The sequence below is a fragment of the Thalassophryne amazonica genome, chromosome 10 (assembly GCF_902500255.1).
Source record: "Thalassophryne amazonica chromosome 10, fThaAma1.1, whole genome shotgun sequence".
Classification (NCBI taxonomy): Eukaryota; Metazoa; Chordata; class Actinopteri; order Batrachoidiformes; family Batrachoididae; genus Thalassophryne; species Thalassophryne amazonica.
The window spans coordinates 33,890,865-33,909,985 of record NC_047112.1 but is presented as its reverse complement, the minus strand read 5'-3'; the positions used below and the strand labels follow the sequence as shown (position 1 = coordinate 33,909,985).

At 39.8% G+C, this 19,121-nt stretch overlaps 1 protein-coding gene across 1 annotated transcript; it reads left to right on the top strand.

Moving 5' to 3' along the window:
• The first annotated feature begins 85 nt into the window (after positions 1-85).
• Positions 86-17,276, top strand: LOC117518578 (ras-related protein Rab-8A). The gene is made up of 8 exons (XM_034179739.1): positions 86-237; positions 5,410-5,470; positions 7,285-7,345; positions 9,678-9,755; positions 11,121-11,210; positions 11,604-11,669; positions 14,860-14,910; positions 15,030-17,276. Exons 1-8 carry the CDS (start codon positions 114-116, stop codon positions 15,117-15,119), a joined length of 621 nt encoding a protein of 206 aa, XP_034035630.1. The 5' UTR covers positions 86-113; the 3' UTR covers positions 15,120-17,276.
• The last annotated feature ends 1,845 nt before the right edge of the window (positions 17,277-19,121 follow it).

Sequence of the window (19,121 nt, the reverse complement as noted above, 5' to 3'; positions counted from 1 at the left end):
TCAGTGCTCCAGGTTCACCTGACCAAAATACCAGTCTATTATGGGATGTCCATGGACACTAGTGACGTCCAGTGTCTTCATAGTAGCGGGACATCCGTCAGCCAGCTAATACCATGGCGAAGACTTACGATTACTTGTTTAAACTACTTTTAATCGGCGATTCAGGCGTCGGGAAGACCTGTGTGTTATTCAGATTTTCAGAGGACGCCTTCAACTCGACATTTATCTCCACTATAGGTCGGTACAAGTCGCTTTGTCGGTGTTGTTTTAGCTGAAAAGTGGCAGTGGATCAGCCATCCTTCATGCTAACTTGGTGCTAACTTTTGCGGCTAGCTGTCTTAGCCAGGAAGTGTCTCAGCCGGCTTTTCACAGGAGCTTTGCAAAGACCGAAAATCACAATTTAATAACTTGTGAAGAGGAAAATAACTATCGGCTGTATGAAATGTGTATGTGGCTATTTCAGCATAACATGTTAAACTACCGGCTACAACTGTCAAGGGGGCTGGTTAGCAGTGTCATGACCTATACTGCCTGTGTAGTTCTGTGGAAAAAACGGTTTATTTTTCCATATACCAAGATTGTCAAGACTTTTTGGTCACTGGTTTGAAATTCAGTTTTCACATGTAGAAATGTTAATAATAGTTTCCTCCATTAAAATGTAACGGGCTTCTCATAACTTCAATTTAACAGATGTTTGTTTTCTCAGTAAGTACTTCTGTTAATTTAGATAGGTGTACAGGTACATCTCAATAAATTCGTGTCATTGAAAAGTTGAGTTTATTTCAGTAATTTAGTTTCAAAAGTAAAAACTCATAGATTCATTACACACAGAGTGATATATTTCAAGTGTTTTCTTTTAATTTTGATATTATTGCTTAAACCTAATGAAAACCCAAAGTTGTGTATTTCAGAAAATTTGAATATTGCATAAGAACAATTTTTAAAAAAGGATTTTTATTACACAAGTGTTGGCTTGCTGAAACGTATGTCCATGTATAGTACAGTAGCTTATATGCACTCGATACCTGATTGGGGCTCATTTTGCATGAATTACTGCATGGAAGGTGATCCAGCCTGTGGCACTGCTGAGGTGTTCTAGAAGCCCAAGTTGCTTTGATAGCAGCCTACACCTCATCTGCATTGGTGGTTCTGGTGTCTCTCATCGTCTTCTTGACAATACCCCATAGATTCTGTATGGGGTTTAGGTCATGTGAGTTTGTTGGTCAGTCAAGCACAATGGTACTATGGTTATTAAACCAGGTGCTGGTATTCTAGATAGTGTGGGCAAGTGCCAAGTCCTGCGGGAAAATAAAATCAGCATCTACATAAAGCTTGCCAGCAGAGTGAAGCATGACATGCTCTACAATTTCTTGGTAAATTGCTGTGTTGACTTTGGACTTGATACAAACACAGTGGACCAACACAAGCAGAGTGCTGTGGCTCCCCAAATCACTGCGTAAACTTCACACTGAACCTCAACAGCATGGATTCTGTGCCTCTCTCCAATCTTCCTCCACACTCTGGACATTAATTTCCAAATGAAATGTAAAATTTAGTTAATCTGAAAAGAGGACTTTGGCACACTGAGCAACAGTCCAGTCATTTTTCCTCCTTAGCCCACGTAAGACACTTCTGAACATTGTCCTGTGGTTCAGGAGTGGCTTGGCACAAGGAATGCAACAGTTTTAGCCCATGTCCTGGATGCGTCTGTGTGTGATTGCTCTGTTCATTGTTCACTCCTTGTGAATCTCCCCCAAATTCTTGAATGGGCTTTGCTTCACAATCCTCTCAAAGCTGCGGTTAACCCTGTTGCTTGTGCATCTTTTTCTGCCACACTTTTTCCTTCTACTCAACTTTCCATCAATACTTGTGGATACAGCGTTCTGTGGACAGCCAACGTCTTTAGAAATGACCTTTGTGGCTTACCCTCATTGTTTAGGGTGTCATGACTGTTTTCTGGATAACTGTCAAGTCAGTAGTCTTCTCCATAATTGTATAGCCTACTGAACAAGACTGAGAGATCATTTAAAGGCTCAAACAGTTTTCCATGTGTTTGAATTATTTTGCCGATTAGAGTGTCACACCATGAGTCTACAATATTGAATATTTTCACAATATTCAAATTTTCTGAGATACTCAATTTATGGTTTTCATTCGCTCTAAGCTATAATCATCAAAATGAAAGAAATAAACATTTTAAATATATTCACTCTGTGTGTAGTGAATCTATAGGAGTTTCACTTTTTGAATTGAATTACTGAAATAACTTTTCAATGATATTTTCATTATTGAGATGTGCCTCTATGCCTAGATTGTTGTAGTCTACATAAAGTGGAGTTATTTTGACATTTATGGGTGTTAATTCCTTTTTAAGATAGAATTTCGAGACAGCAGATATTATTTCGAATATTTCAAATTGCCACACTGAATAACTAGAAGCACTCGGAGAGTGCAAACCTCCACCAAGGCCATGGGGTCACTGATGCCATAACATCTACACGCCGTGGAATCACTGAACTAAAAAAGTCTAACAGTGATGATTGCTAGTAAAAAATGTTCATCTGCTGTGACTGGATAGCATGTATCCTTAGTGCTTGGCATCACAGTTTATTGCAACTTGCGCCTTTCCCAGAAGCTACTGTCATCTGAGCACTGATATTGAATATGTGCATGTGCTTATAGACAAAAAAAAATGAGATAAAATTCAATTTATTATTCAACTAACTGCAAATATATGAATTTTTAACATTTATGAAACACTTCTCTAATAAATAACAGTAATTCTGAAATAGAACTATTTTTTAAGTGTTGCACGTGCTACACAAGGCCATAGGGTCACTGACCCTAAAGAGATTCCCTCCTTGGCACAGCGATCTATTCAACAATTCAGTGTTACAACCAAAACTATGATACATACACTTTTCTTTCCTTTATATTTGACATCCTTGACCATGAAAACATAGCACTAGAACTTGGAGTCACTTTTATGTCTTTATTAGTTCAAAAGTTATTGTATAAAAACGATTTTTTCAGTAATGGCGGTTTTCTTCTTCTGGATCTAGCTCCATAACATTTGAAGCTACATCAAATCTGATGACACCTTACTGAATCAGTACAGATTCAGCTACAATTTGGTGTTAGTTGTGCATCTCTAGCTTCATTTGTCACCTCACACTGACACATTTTCTATTTTCCCTATATTTTTGCATATTCTGGATCACCAGATCCAGAATCCGGATCCGATCATCACCAAACCTTGTTGTTTGATAGAACATTTGACTATGTTACACCCTAATTTTCTTTTTCAAGCCTTTCTGCCTTGTTTTTGTGGAGTTAGAAACTAGAATGTCAAAATTCCCCCTATCCCGCAATGGTGAAGAATCCTTTAAAAAATTCCTGGATCCGGATCGTGATTCAGATCACCACTAAAATTTAATCACTTGTTCCTCTTGTCATTTCCAACCACTCCACAAAATTTCATCAAAATCCGTTCAAAACGGTTTGAGTTATCCTGCTGACAGACAGACAAACAAAAACAAACTCGACCAAAAACATAACCTCCTTGGCGGAGGTAATTATAGGCAAAGGCTATACGCCCAACCGTTGGGCAGATAAATATAATGTCTTACCTTATTCGCCCAACCGTTGGGCAGATAAGTCATACATTGACCGTTACATGCACAACCATTGGGCAGATAAATACGAGGTCTGTTAGAAAAGTATCCGACCTTATTATTTTTTCAAAAACCATATGGATTTGAATCACGTGTAATTACATCAGACATGCTTGAACCCTCGTGGGCATGTGAGAGTTTTTCACGCCCTCGGTTACGTCATTCGCCTGTGGGCAGTCTTTGAGTGAGGAGTGGCCCACCCTCTCGTCGATTTTTTTTTCATTGTTTAGGAATGGCTCAGAGACGCTGCTTTGTTGATAAAAAATTTTTTTTCAAAAGCTGTAAGGCACAACTGAGTGGACACCATTCGATAAATTCAGCTGGTTTTCGGTAAAAAATTTTAACGGCTGATGAGAGATTTTGGTCTGGTAGTGTCCTTTAAGGACGGCCACCGGTGCCTGACGGCGATCTGCGCTTCGAGGCGGCAGCGTCTCGCCGTTTCACTTTGAAAACTTCCACATTTCAGGCTCTGTTGGACCCAGGAAGTCGTCAGAGAACAGAGAACTTTCAGAAGAAGTCGGATGAGGGAGTTTATTCGGACATTCCATTAACGACATTTTGTAATGAAAGAACGTGTGGGCAGAGTTGCACGGACCCGACCGCGGGCACGGACCCGACCGCGCGTGGGGTGGTCCACGACAGGAAAAACACCTCCGTTGGAAACCTTAACGGGCAAGTTGGAACATCCCAAGCTGTTAAACAATTCTCGTTACTCACTTGTTGAAGCCATCAAAAGCCGCCTGAATTTTACAAATGGTTTTCAACACGGAGGTGTTTTTCCTGTCGTGGCGCACACAGATTCGCCGAGTCGTCACGGAAATGACTCAGGGGCAGGCAGGGCATCCTAAGGTCAGCCTGGTTCCCTGGGGTGCAGGGCCAGCATCTGTTGAAGTTCTTGTCAGTGCCACTTTAGTAAGAGCTGCCTCCATGGAATGATGCATTCTAAATGCACACTGCAGTGGCTTAAAGAGGTTATTCTCAGTAAGGTGGTCCATGAGCTACAGTTGCTGCCCCCAGATCAGAACTAGTCAGGGCATCCTGAGGTCAGTCCAGCACCCTGGGGTGCAGGGCCAGCATCCATTAAAGGTCTCACTAGTGCCTCCAACAGAGAGAAGAAAAAAACTTCAAGTCGTGATCATCTGTGAAATCACCTGCTGGGGTGATCGGTAGCAGGGGAAAAAGCTGCACCACCTTGACCCTTCATGGCACACCATTGTCCACCCTTGTCTTAGACTCAAGTTGTGTCAGGAAGGGCAATCAGGCGTGAAACTCCAAATCCTGATGCAGATCTGTACTGGATCTGCAGTGGTGAACTGAAGGGGGCAGATGAAAGGTGAAACAACTGGATTGTATTAAAACTGTATCCCTAAGCACAGATGCTTTACTTGTTTATGAGAGACCAAGGGTGTATATGTAATTATTGTTCTTATTTCTAAAGTCTAATTACTGTAGGTATGAGCTTGTCATGCCACACTGAGGCAAACACCTAACAACCACTAAGTTGCATGACATAAAGTGTTGGTATGTATCAGGACTCTTCCTGTTATGGCAAGTACATTTGCGTAAATGTCTGCTTAAAAAACAGTTCTTAGTGTATTGTAATTTTGCTATCAGCCTGAGAAATAAAACATGACCTTGGCAAAGAGTATGACTTGTTGGCAGGCTGAGTTGCTTTGCTACGAGATCACCCTCAGCATTTGTTCTTCTCATACTAAAATATTTTATTTTCCTTCAGGTATTGACTTTAAAATCAGAACAATAGAACTGGATGGAAAGAAGATCAAACTACAAATATGGTAAGAGGTATATAACATCAAGCACTTTCACTTAGTAATGTGGCATAAGACTGATTAGATACATAGGATAAAGTTGTTATGACCTTTGTACAAGTCTACTTGGATACTGTAACTGTGCTCCATTACTGGACTTTAACATATGCAGCGTGGCATGGTTTAAGCGAGTTGTGGTCAGGTGATGTTCACCAGCTAATTAATACTTGATTTCATATCCATGACTTAACTGTATCAAAGCATGCGATTCATTGACATCACCAAATTGTTGCTTTCTTGCTTTGTTCTGCTGATTTTAAGCATGCTTAATGAGCTGTCTCAGAGAAAATCATGCAGAAAAAGAGAAGTTGGCTGGATGACAGTCACTGATTTCCAGGAAACTTCCCACAAGTGACGAGCAATCATAAAAACTTGGACCCGTAACATTTTTTTTCACTCCATAAAACATTTTGAACAACTTTAGATAATTTTTTAATTTTTAAAATGATCCATTTTTGGTCATGCTTGCCGTCTCTATATTGAAATATAGAGTACAAAACCGATTTTGAAAGTGAATGTTCTCAATTCTTGACGCCTGTATTGCAATTCCCTAAAAAAATTAACACAAGTTTTTCATCAGCTTCTTCTGCGTTTAGAATGCTCGATATGATAACCTCGCGGAATGTGAAGATACTTAAAACTGTGCATGGTAGCAATTAACTTTATTCCAAAATATGTTCTATCAATTGATGTAGTCACAGACTAAATTTTATCATTTCAGGTACTAAAATGTCCTGTTAAGCACAAAAGATATGTGACAAATTGTAAAATTTGGAAATTACCTTGACCTTTATCAATGACTTTGACCTCTAATCACCAAAATAACCATATAAATTGATTCTGCGTACTGTAAAACTTAGAAAAGGACATGTTATTTGCTGAAATAAGCAGAAAAGTGATTGATTTATGAGAAATTCATTCACCCAGATTTGGCCCTGAAAATGCTCACCTATTGGATTCAAAAAGTGTAAATTACAGCAATATAAGGAAATATGCCACAGAATGAACAGTGGTTTTTGAAGGTCATTGGCACCCTGTATGAGGAATCACACTCACTTTTTCTATCTACCCGTTGAGAATTGAGAACGGATATGTCAAAGTTGGCCATTTTTACTATATTTTTAATGTAACACAATCTGAGGCCATTTTGATGTTAAACTTTGAACTAACCAAAGTTCAAGTAAAATTTTGCCTGATGGAAAAACGAACTTTTCCCTTCCCAATCAATCGACTTGAAGGGTATATAGTGAAAATTTAATCAAAATTGGAGTCGGGGATGCAGCCACCCCACATGATTTTCTCTGAGACAGCTCATTAATTGGGTTAAGTCCTGGTGACTGACTTGGCCAGTACAGAACCTTTCACTTTCTTTGAATTGACTGAATTATTTTGTTGAGTTGTTTGTTTTAGACTATTGTTGTGATTGCACCATACATTACTTATGCATATTGTAGACCTGTGATCCAAGGCAATTAAAACAAGAAGTGATCGGACTGAATGGCATTTGGATTCAGAATGAGTACCGAGCCAGGTTCTTTGTTGGTAGCAACTGAATGAACTTGTGAAATCTTGAAATGGTTATTCTGAGAAATTACTCTCCAAATTTGTAACTTGGTGTGTCACCTTATTTTTCCACATTTTAGACTGGGGACAGAGTGGTCTCAATACATAAGATGAAACTTCCAGCAAAATGTTAATTGGGAGATGTTGTTTGACTCTGAACTTGACTTTTTGAAAGAATTAAGAAATGAAGCTCAACTTAATCAAAAGTTTTATTTTAGGGATACAGCAGGACAAGAGCGATTCAGAACAATCACAACTGCCTATTACAGGGGAGCCATGGTAAGTTGCTGTTTGTCTTTTTTTTTTTTTGCTGTACATTTTTCCCCATTCTTGCTGATCTAACTGCACCTGATTAGGCAAATTAGTGAGTTGTAGTAGAAATACCCAGTTGTAGTAGAAATACCCATTGGTCAGAAAGCATAATGCAACAGAAACCATATGGATTCAGAGCTGTTTGAAAAAGACTATAAACTATAAAAAGTGACCATGGGTGTTTTTTGTTTGAAAACAGTGGTTATTGTCATAATCTCTATTGAAGAAATGATTACAACTTAGATCATAATACATGTAAGATCGAAGTCAGTGATATACTTCAAGTAGTCAGAGGAAAAAATATCCATCTAGACATATACTTTTTGCATAATGTACTTTTAATAATTATATTGTAAGGGCTACTCAGGGTTGAGCAGTGAAGAAAATTGTGTAAAACAAAATTCTGTAATTAAAACTATCTTCACCTCTTGATATCTCACACGTCTGCAAATATACAGTTGTGCTCATAGGTTTACATACCCTGTCAGATTTATTTATTTATTTATTTGCCATTTTCAGAGACTATGAATACACAAAAACCTTTTTTCACTCATGGTTAGTGGTTGTGTGAAGCCATTTATTGTCACACAATTGTTTACTCTTTTAAAATCATAATGACAACTGAAACTATCCAAATGACCCTGCAGAAAAGTCAGAAAATATGACCAACTTCACAACATGGAGTCGGAAGCGTCATTGCATGGCCATGGAGTTACAGAGCTGGAGAAGCATAAATCAGGCTTTAGGATTTTAAGGTACCACTTTGCAGTAGACTTAGAAAAAAGAGTGCCTTGACATGTTATCAGTTTTACTGTAGTCCAGAAACAGGTGGTCTGCTGTGTTATTACAGAACGCAGCACCTGCATCTTCCTCAGGAACGCCAGCGTGACTACAGCAAAGCTGGAAGTCCTAAGACACACCTGTGCAATAGTCATGCTGCCTAATCAGCATCTTGATATGCCACACCTGTGAGGTGGGATGAATTATCTCGACAAAGGAGAAGTGCTCAGTAACACAAATTTGTCAACAATAATAGAGAGAAATAGGCCTTTTGTGTATGTAGAAAATGTTTTAGATCTTTGAGTTCAGCTCATGAAAAATGGGAGCAAAAACAAAAGTGTTGCATTTATATTTTGTATTCCGTGTATAAATGCATAAGGGCCATGAAAAGCACTTGTTTACTTTGGCCAGCACCCGCAGTCTCACTTCTGCAATTAACATTCATAAAATCAAGTATTGTGTCTTGTGAATTGAATCAGAATCGTCCGTGTCCGCGTCACATGCATGCAAGAATGGTCCTCCCACAACCCCTATTTGCAACTACTGGTATAGAGTATGTGGCAATGAATGTGTGAAGTGATGATCATCTCAGATGTGAGCACTGCAACAGAAATCTTTACTACACCCCATATTGTTTGTGTTTAAATTATTATACCCCTGCTAACAACAATTGGGCGGGGGTTCTAGGAATCACTCTGTCCATCTATCCATGAATCTGGTAAGTGCAACTCCAGTGGTTCTCTAACTTGGTCCTAAAGTACCACCTAATGTAGGTGTGTGGTCACTTGATTGGCTGAGCACAATTAAATGAGCTAATCGGCTCGTGGCAGAGCAAGGAGAGATGGAAAATGTATATGTTCTGTGGTACTTGAGGATCAGATTAACCACTGTGCTACACGGTTTGGTGGAGTTCAGTCAAACTTCAGACCATATGAAGATGTGCATGTATGAAAGTAATTTTGTCCGACCTCTTCGAGTTGAGATAATTTGGAGTTTGGTTGTTGATTTTTAAAATGTATCAATTACATTTACAGAGGCAGATCAGTATAATTCAGGTGTTTTGTCACACAGGATTTGCAAGTCCTGATGTACAATACATGCAAACAGCTGGTTTGGCACGGGGTGGGAGGGGGGTATAATTTTGTGATCTTGAGCACGTGTATCTCTCGTTTATTTTTTATGAACCTTGGATATAAGTTTGCTAAAAGCCAGTGTTTATTAACCTATCTTTAGGTCAAGGTAAACTGTAGGTCTGTTTACATAGTTTACTTTGGCAGCCAAAATTATTATTATTATTATTATTATTTTATTTATTTTGCTGACTTGCATATTGTAGGGTTGTTTCCTGTTTAGTTTCAAAATCATATGTCAGTTACAATTAAAGACTGTGGTGATTGTAACCATGGAAGTATGACAAACAGTGACATATCACTTTGGACTGTGTTACAGTTAAGAAGATCTAATCATTCCTGTGTGGTTACTTACTTGTTCTATGTTTTGTCCTCTACAAATTCTCCAGGGCATAATGTTAGTATATGACATTACCAACGAGAAGTCCTTTGACAACATAAAGAACTGGATACGCAATATAGAAGAGGTAAAATAGCAGTTACGTTGGTGCGTATGTATATACGAGGTCTGTTAGAAAAGTATCAGACCTTTTTATTTTTTTCAAAAACCTGATGGATTTGAATCACGTGTGATTGCATGAGCCAACCTTGAACCTTCGTGTGCATGCGTGATTTTTTTCACGCCTGTCGGTTACGTCATTTGCTTGTAAGCAGCCTTTGTGTGAGGATGGGTGGAGTCTCTTGTCATTTTTTCTTTGCAAGGAAATGGCGGAACGACTGGAGCAGTGCGACTGCATCAAATTTTGCCCCAAACTGGGCAATAGCCAGGTGGAAACCATTCGGATTATTCAGACGGCTTTCGGTGACGATCCTCTGGGCATCACACAGATTAAGGAGCGGTACAACCAGTTTAAATACGGCCGCACAACGGTGGAGGGCGCACTGCGCTCCGATCGGCATCAACACGCTGAAACGACCGGATTATTTCCAAAGTGAACGCTGTGATGATGTGGGACGGTCGTGTGATTATTCGAGAAACTGCGGAAGAGGTGGACATCAGCACTTTTTCGGCACATTCCACTGTGAAAGAAGATTTTGCCATGAAAAGAGTGGCGGTGAAATTCATCGGCACGAAGCTGATGGCGCAGCAACAGCGCCTCTGTGTTGAAGTCTCACAGGACATGTTGTAACATGCCCAGTTCATCAACCATTCGGAAGATTCAGACGGCTTTCGGTGGCTTTTCAGTCGTGTGACTATCCGAGAAATTGTGGACAAGCTGGACATGTCAGGGCATGTCCTGTGAGGCTTCATCACGGAGGCGCTGTTGCTGTGCCATCAGCTTCGTGCCGAGGAATTTCGCCGCCACGCTTTTCATGGCAAAATCTTCTTTCACAGTGGAATGTGCCGAAAAAGTGCTGATGTCCACCTCTTCCGCAATTTCTCGGATAATCACACGACGGTCCCACATCACCACAGCGTTCATTTTGGAAATGATCCGGTTGTTTCAGCATGTTGATGCCAATCGGAGTGCGGTGCGAATGGTGCGAATCCGAATGGTTTCCACCTGGCTATTGCCCAGTTTGTGGCAAAAGTTGATGCAGTCGCACTGCTCCAGTCGTTCCGCCATTTCCTTGCAAAGAAAAAACGCCGAGAGACTTCACCCATCCTCACACAAAGGCTGCTTACAAGCAAATGATGCAACCGACAGGCGTGAAAAAAATCACGCATGCACACGAAGGTTCAAGGTTGGCTCATGTAAGCACACGTGATTCAAATTTGTATTTTGCATACGTTCCTGTTTTACTTAAGAGTTATACAGTGTAAGAAGCTTGGAATCATTTGATTACTTATCAATTTGCTCTCTGTCGAAAATGATGCTTGTCTTTAACAGCATGCCTCAGCAGATGTGGAAAGGATGGTGCTGGGAAACAAATGTGACGTCAATGACAAGCGGCAGGTTTCCAAAGAAAGAGGAGAGAAGGTAAGAGGATGAGAATGTCATAATATTTAATTGCTATACTGGAGCTTAATGTACAGTAGAGCTGCAATGAATGATTGTTTTCATATTAGATTAGTTGGTCTATTATTTTTACCAATTAGTTGTTTGGGCCATAAAGTCAGAAAATGTTGAAAAATGTCAATTAGTGTTTTGAGATATTCAGTTTACTGCCAGATATGAGTAAAGAAATTAGTAAAATAAAGCTGAAAGTATTCACATTTAAGAAGCTGTAATGACATGATTAGGATTTTTCTTTAAATGACTCAAAATGATTAATTATCTAATTAGCTGACTCTTGATTAGGTGTTGCAGCTCTGATGTGCAGTGTACATATTTGTGAGGTTTATGTCTGATTTGTCTCTTTTCTGCTGTCAGCTGGCGTTGGAGTACGGTATTAAGTTTATGGAGACAAGTGCAAAATCAAACATCAACGTGGAGAATGTGAGTTAACTCTATTTTACAAATCACGCAAACATATTGTTGATAGCAGTGGGGCTTTCATCCAGGCTTCCAGACAGGGTGCATGACATGATTGTTTCAATTTGCTGCATAGATATGAGTGTTGTGTATTGGGCCTGTCCGACACACTTGTGTTCCCCTGTTTTATCGAGATAACTCTAGCAATTTTTTTGCATAAGCGACAGACAACCTAACAGTTTGGAAGCGTTGGGTGTTTTCATGTTATGGTGGATGCAATGTTTGAAGGCCAAAAAATATATAATCCTGACCGAGGGGTGAGTTTTATATAGCTAACATAGGCATCAGCTCCATCTCCTTGTGGAACATTTTCTATTGTATAACCCTAAGAATATTACATCAGATGTTTTTTTTTTGGGGGGGGGGGGGGGTTTTGTGACTGGTAAAAGTGCCTTGCGGGAAAGTGGATTTTTAAAGCCTGACAGTAGCCATGTGACTTATTTATTTATTGACTTTATATTTGAATTGTTTTTCTATTTTGATGTCTGACTTATGTTTCAGGTATAGAAAGTCCAGTAAATGGTGTCAGTAACTTAATGTTGCTGCCGTTATGTCCAAATGTCTGCAGATTGTTTCTCTGCGTGCTTATTCCATGTCAGAATGAACGAGAGCCAAGCCCGTTTGGCTGTTGAGATTTTGATGCGGCTGCACTTTCAGCTAAAATGACAATACCATTATGATTTTCTTTTTTTGAAAATTGACCAGAGCAGTGGATAAATCAGCATAGCTCTCTGCACTGAGTGTGGGCAGGGCAGAGGAATTTGTGTGCTCGATTAACGGTTAAAGCGCTCGAGTCAACCCGTACGTGGCTGAGCGTGAAAATTTGCTCAAGCTTTGGCTCAATCATCCATCCATCTATCCTTTTTGTGTACCCCCTTCAGGGTTCTAGCTAGGATAAAATTTTAGCGTAGTGGTAATGTCGAGGGAGCGAAGCGACCGAGGGGGGGGATGGTGCGGAAGGGGGGAAGCGTTTGAAAATTCAAGCTAAAAATTGGCCATTCTAGGGGTACCCAAAGGGGAAAAGCCAGGTACGACAGCCCAAGTCCCTTCATCATGTCCAGAAGGCTGGGGAAGTTTGTTGAGTGGGCAATCTCATTCTGGGCTTGCCAGTACATGGCCCTCAGTGAGGCAGTCGGAGTCTGTGGACATTTTTAAGTCAAGACTTAAAACCTATTTTTATTTTCTTTCTTATGAGTAGTTTTTATTTTGTTTTATTCTTTTACTTCTGTTTTTAGTTAGGTATTTGAATTTTTTTTATTTGTTTATTTTAATGTTTTTTATGTTGAACTGTTCAGTGTGAGGCACCTTGAGACGGCTTTTGTTGTAATTTGGTGCTTTATAAGCTGATTAAATTGAAATTGAACAACATTTTGAGTCTTAAAGTAAATAAATATGAAATTGGTTACTGGATCCTTAAACTCTGGACATAAACAGAAATAAAATCTGTTAGTTTTGGTCAAAAGTATTTCCTTTCAGACATTATTATTGGCGTGAATGTATTTCCGTACCTATGAGCTGAGCTCTGCAGCTTGCTGCGGTCCATGTCAGGTTCATAAAGAATGCAGGACATCTCGTTTTGGGAGGAAAAAAGTTTTAGTTGATTGTAGTTTGTCTGTATTGCAACGTTTGTAAGAGGTGTCATTTTATTTAAAGCGGCGATTCGTTTTGAAGTTATTAATTCCAAGCGGACTCTGTCTCAACAGAGAGCCGCGCAGCATTTGAAGCTGTGACAACGGAACGGAGGACGATTCTCGTTTCTCGACTGCAACAAGACAAGAGTCCCAGTTAGTGACTTTAATCCACACAAAAGTGACTCATGATATTTTAATGGCTTTCAGAGGGGTTAAGAAGCGGACTTACCGCTTCTGAAGAGCAGTGAATCAAAGAGCCACGAGCCATTGAATCGAAGCATTGCTTCGAGTCACGCTTCAAACTGGAGTCGCACTGCAGAAACGGTTGATTACAGATGCTGTATTGAAAATTGTAATGGTCCAAAGTAAGCGTAACAGTCCAAAATTATAGCGTAACGGGCCGTAACACAAGTTTGCGCTAGCTAGACCCCTGCCCCTTACTCCAATTAAGGGTCACATGGGCTGGGGCCTGTCCCAGCAGTCATAGGGCATGAAGCAGGGTACACCCTGGACTGGATGCCAGTCTGTTGCAGGGTCTGACTCAATCACTGCACCCCTAATAGATGTTCTCGTCTTAAATAATAAATGGCTACAACTGGAACAATCCCAAATAGTAATTTCTCCATAAAACCGTTAACTGTAACTGTCTTCTATTGTGGCTTTACTTATGGTAACCCTTGATATTAGTGGGTCTCACCTTCTCACTGTCATGACTACTGCCTTCTTTCGACTGCTTCTCTTCAGGTTTGCCATGGCAAATCGTCAGTCTCCATCTCACCTTTTCCTCTCACATAACACCTGCATGTCCTCCCTCAACACCTTTGTAAGCCCTCTCTTTGGCCTCCCTCTTTTCCTGCCTGGTGGCTCCATCGTCAGCATCCTTCTCCTGATACACCCTGTATCTATCCTCTGCTCATGCCCATACCGTCTCAGTGTCACTACTTGTTCTGTCTCTAATCCATCCCACTTGTGCTGTCCTCTGATATGCTTATTCCTAATCCTATCCACCTTTGTCCCTCAAGGAAAATTGCAGCATCTTCAGCTCTGTCACCTCCTGCTCCTCCTTTTTCTCAGTACCAATCTTTAAGCCATGTGGCACAGCTGCTTTCACGACTGTCTTGTAAACATTCCTTTCACTCTCACAAATCTCCATTCACAGTTCTTCATCTCCCACATTCTCCATTACTTTGAACCAGTAATCCCTCATATTACTCCTCACTGTTTCTCCTCCATGCAACCACACCATTCTATTGTGCTATCTGCCTCAAACACATACTCTTTCCCCTTCTCTCTGCACCTCTTGTTTCCAAACCCGCCTCAACCTGCTCCCTGTTCTCACTGTAGATGAGTCATCTGCAAACATCATAGTACATGGACACTCCTGTCTTAGCTCATTTGTCAACCCGTCCATCACCACTGTAAACAAGAAAGGGCTCAGAGCCAGTCCTTGATGTTGCCACTACCTTGATTGGTCTGTTTTGTTTTTTTTTGTTTTGTTTTGTTTTTTGTTTTTTTGTCTGCAGGCCTTCTTGACCCTCGCAAGGGATATCAAAGCCAAAATGGACAAGAAACTGGTAATGACGTCGATGAATGAAAACTTGTTAAATTAGCCGTACTGTTTTCAGTGTGTGCCAACTGTTGGCTGTCATCTGGTGTTTTATGCTGCTGTCTTTGATGCATGTTCCCCTTCCAGGAGGGCAACAACCCGCAGGGCAACAGTCCTGGAGTTAAGATCACAGAACAACCTAAGAAGAGCAGTTTCTTCCGCTGCATGCTGCTGTGAGGAGACAGAGGACTGTCAACATCCACCATCGCCTTAACGGTGTCCCCCACTGGACAGAACTGGACAGGACACACTCTGAGCTTTTATTCTTTGACATTTCTTCTTTCCTCTCAGTCCTTCATTTGTCTGTTTAAAAAAAAAAAAAGTTTATCCCTGGATTTGTCTTCCCATCACACTTAATTTAAGTATTGTGTTCTCTGTTTTTGGGATGAATAAAAAAAAAAAGTTTTTTATTAAATTTTTTTTAATATAAATATATAGCTGACAGCTTCAAATTGATCACTGAGCTTTTAGCGATTTTAAGGACTATTGCTAACTGTCCTAAATTTGTATTGGGCTACAGACACAATGTCTGTTGCATATGTAATTGTTTCACCTGTTGCCAGTGGCACTATTGTTTCAGTGTACGTAGTCGTTACCAGAAATGACTTCCTCAGCAATCTCACTGTTCTTATGGGCTTCCTGATTTCAAATATACTGTCTCTTAAATGTGTACAGCTAATATCAAGGTGGGCTGAACATGTATTGCCTTATCTGCAGTTCTTCCTGGTTTTTGGAATTCTTATGATGTATGCATGTACTGATCGTGTGGCCTAGATGTTCATATATCTACGTGATTATTGCAACATGTAAATGCCATTAATTCAGATGACACATTTTGTACCTCACAATATCTGGATCTACATTAGCTACATTTTGCCAGACTATCTGTCCATCTCTTTCACTCTTTCCTTTCTGTGGAGCTCTTACACTGAAACTGTCCACTCTTCTTGTGTTCACGCTCAATGTCCAGTGTCAAATATGTGAAGCCCACGTTCTCACATCACCTGGCTGGTTGTTGAAAGGGCACATTTGCTCATCTTTTAAAATATTGCAGTATATTTTGTTTTCGGAAGAGCAAAATGTGGCTGATGGGAGGAGACAAGCAAATATTTGATGCGCTTCAGTTGGTGGACTAGCAGTACCAAAGCTCAACACCTGGAGGCGATACACTTACATAACAACGGCACTGAAGGAATCATAGTAGAAGGAATTATTGTTGTAGGCATTTGTTCTACTTCCAGTTCCAATGGGGGAACATGTACATGACTGTTTTCTGGGCCTTAGATCGGGGCTGTGCTGTAGCAGTATTTATGGAGAGAAATGGCACCAAAATTACAAAGTGACCTTTTATGTACTTTTTTGATGATTATGCACTTTTCCTGTGTTCTTTCTGTACATTTTTTGTTTCTTTCCAGATGAGTTCTTAACATTTGTTCACTGTGTTGTCTTAACCAAATGCAAAGAATATACATGCACAGGTTTCCTATCTGGGCTTCCTTTCTGAGCACTGAAACATTTTTCTTTTAAGTGTTATTATCATGAAGATTTACAGTTGGGCTATGATTTATAGTTTTTTGTTTGTTTGCTTGTTTGATTTTTTTTTTTTTTTTTTTTTACACTAGTAGATTTCATTGTTGATACATTCCCACCACTCAGTGACTTTTTTTTTCTTTTTGTGTAAGTTTAATAATTCATTTCTGGGTCCTCTGGATTTTGTTTTTGACACCCCCCCCCCCCCCCCCCCCCCCCCCAAAATGTCATGGGTGTCTGAACTATGCATTGTGGGTGTTTAGCAAACCTCAAAACATTTGCACGTTTCACGTGATGAGCTTTTTGAGATTAGAAGAGTGCAAGTGAAGTTGCATTTTCGCATTCTGTTGTCACTCCGTGTTGTATTAGTTTGGCTGAGCTGTTTGGGAATAAGAACAGCAGATTAAATCAGACTTTCTGTGAATAGACTGTTAAATGTATGGTGTTGATGTTAACCTGTGGATTTCGATCAATGTCATGAGCATTGTTAGACTTGGACTTTCAGGTTAAACTGGCTCACTGATGAAAAGGCACATTTGTCTATAAAATGGGCTCTATTTTCTCTTAATTGGAGTGATCTGTATTTTTTTTTTCTCTTGTGTCTGAAATGTCGCAGTTCTCCGTTAAGTTAACATCTTAAGCATTCCCTAGTTGTGAAATTTGGATTTCATTGGAAACTGATTAAATATTTCGACAATGTAAATAAGATCTACAATGATACCGTTTTTGTAGTTTGATAAATCGTATTGATCTACAGCGTTTGTAGATATGTGTACTTTTGATATTAAAAATGAAGTTCTTAAAGGTGTTTAATGAATGTTATTGCACTTGCACCATTGTCAATTGGAACTTCAAGCAAGATATTGCTTCTGTAAAAATATCAGGAGCAGAAATGTATGCTTGTGTTTTACTGACCTTTTTTTTTATGTTGTGTACTGTTGGCACCTGACGTCAATTTAAAAGTAAAATGTACCTTCAGGACATATTTCTGAAGACTGATCATTCAGCCTGGCTGGATTTTGAATAAATGTGATGAAAGGAGGACTAAAACTGACTTGGCAAATATGGGACAATTGTGGGATAATATCAGAATTTAGAATTACTTGTTCAATTAATATAAACCAACAGCAATAAAACTAAAATGTAATAAACTTATTTTTGTAATTGGGACACAACCATTAGGTGATCAGTACCTTTTAATTTTTTTCCATAATTAAAATAGATGTTTTAGCACACCTTTAAAGCAGCAGTTCTATAATTTGCTTCCATTTACAGTAACTGTTGTTACCGGCTGTGCAGTTATCACTCACAGCGGACAAAGTGTGTGTGTGTATATATATATATATATATATATATATATATATATATATATATATATATATATATATATATATATATATATATATATATATATATATATATGAGGTCTGTCCAAAAAGTATCAGACCTTTTTATTTTTTTTCAAAAACCTTATGGATTTGAATCATGTGTGCTTGCATGAGCCAACCTTGAACCTTCATGTGCATGCGTGAGTTTTTTCACGCCTGTCGGTTGTGTCATTCGCCTGTGAGCAGGCTTTGAGTGAGCACTGGTCCTCTCCCCTCCTTGGATTTTCATTTCGAGGAAAATGTCAACGATTGGAGCAGCGCTGAATCAAATTTTTCCAGAAACTGTGAGAGACAGCCAGGTGGAAACCATTCGGAAGATTCAAATGGCTTTCGGTGGCTTTTCAGTCGAGTGAGTATCCGAGGAATTGTGTAAGAGCTGGACATGTCACAACATGTCCAGAAACTTCCAACTTCCGCACGTCTTTCATTACAAAATCTCCTGTAACAGTGGAATGTGCCGAAAAAGTGCTGATGGCCACCTCTTCTGCAAATTCTCTGGTAGTCAAGACGACGTCCCGGATCAACACAGCATTCACTTTGGAAACGATCTGGTCGTTTCAGCCTGTCGATGGCTGATCGGAGCGCGGCGCGCCCTCAGCCATTGTGCGCCGTCTTTAAACCGGTTGTAACACTCAATCTGTGTGATGCCCATAGGATCGTCACCGAAAGCCATCTGAATCTTCCGAATGGTTTCCACCTGGCTGTCTCTCATAGTTTCTGGAAAAATTTGATGCAGCAAAGCTCAAAATCGTTCCACCTCGCAATGAAAATCCAACGAGAGGGGAGGACCAGTGCTCACATAAAGCCTGCTCACAGGCGATTGATGCAACCGATGGGCGTGAAAAAAATGAAGGTTCAAGGTTGGCTCATGCAAGCACACGATTCAAATCCATATGGTTTTTGAAAAAAAAAAAAAGGTCTGATACTTTCTGGACAGACCATACACACACACACATTCAGTGACGGCGCCAAGGGGGGCTTAAGCTCCCCCAATAATTCTGCCAATAATGTGAATAGCGACTGACATATTTGTGGATCTCTGTTAAATTGGCAATAAATCTTTGATAGAGACGATTTGTGTAAGGTTGATTCCGTGCATTGTCTTGAGCACCATTTCAATTAATTCAGTTTGTATACCTATGTGCAAGTTTACTGAACTTGCAATCATTCTAAGTGATGTGTGTGTACATTGATACCACATTTTAGAGGAGCACGGGTGACTAAAACATATACCTTGGTATTTTTAAAGCAATTTACTATA

What these genes read in the sequence shown, in the direction of transcription:
- LOC117518578 (XM_034179739.1), top strand. Translation starts at nt 114, where the DNA reads ATGGCGAAGACTTACGATTACTTGTTTAAACTACTTTTAATCGGCGAT. An exon ending in CCAAAGAAAGAGGAGAGAAG is followed by an intron (nt 11,211 to 11,603) that starts GTAAGAGGATGA and finishes TTCTGCTGTCAG; the next exon opens with CTGGCGTTGGAGTACGGTAT. An exon ending in CCAAAATGGACAAGAAACTG is followed by an intron (nt 14,911 to 15,029) that starts GTAATGACGTCG and finishes TTCCCCTTCCAG; the next exon opens with GAGGGCAACAACCCGCAGGG.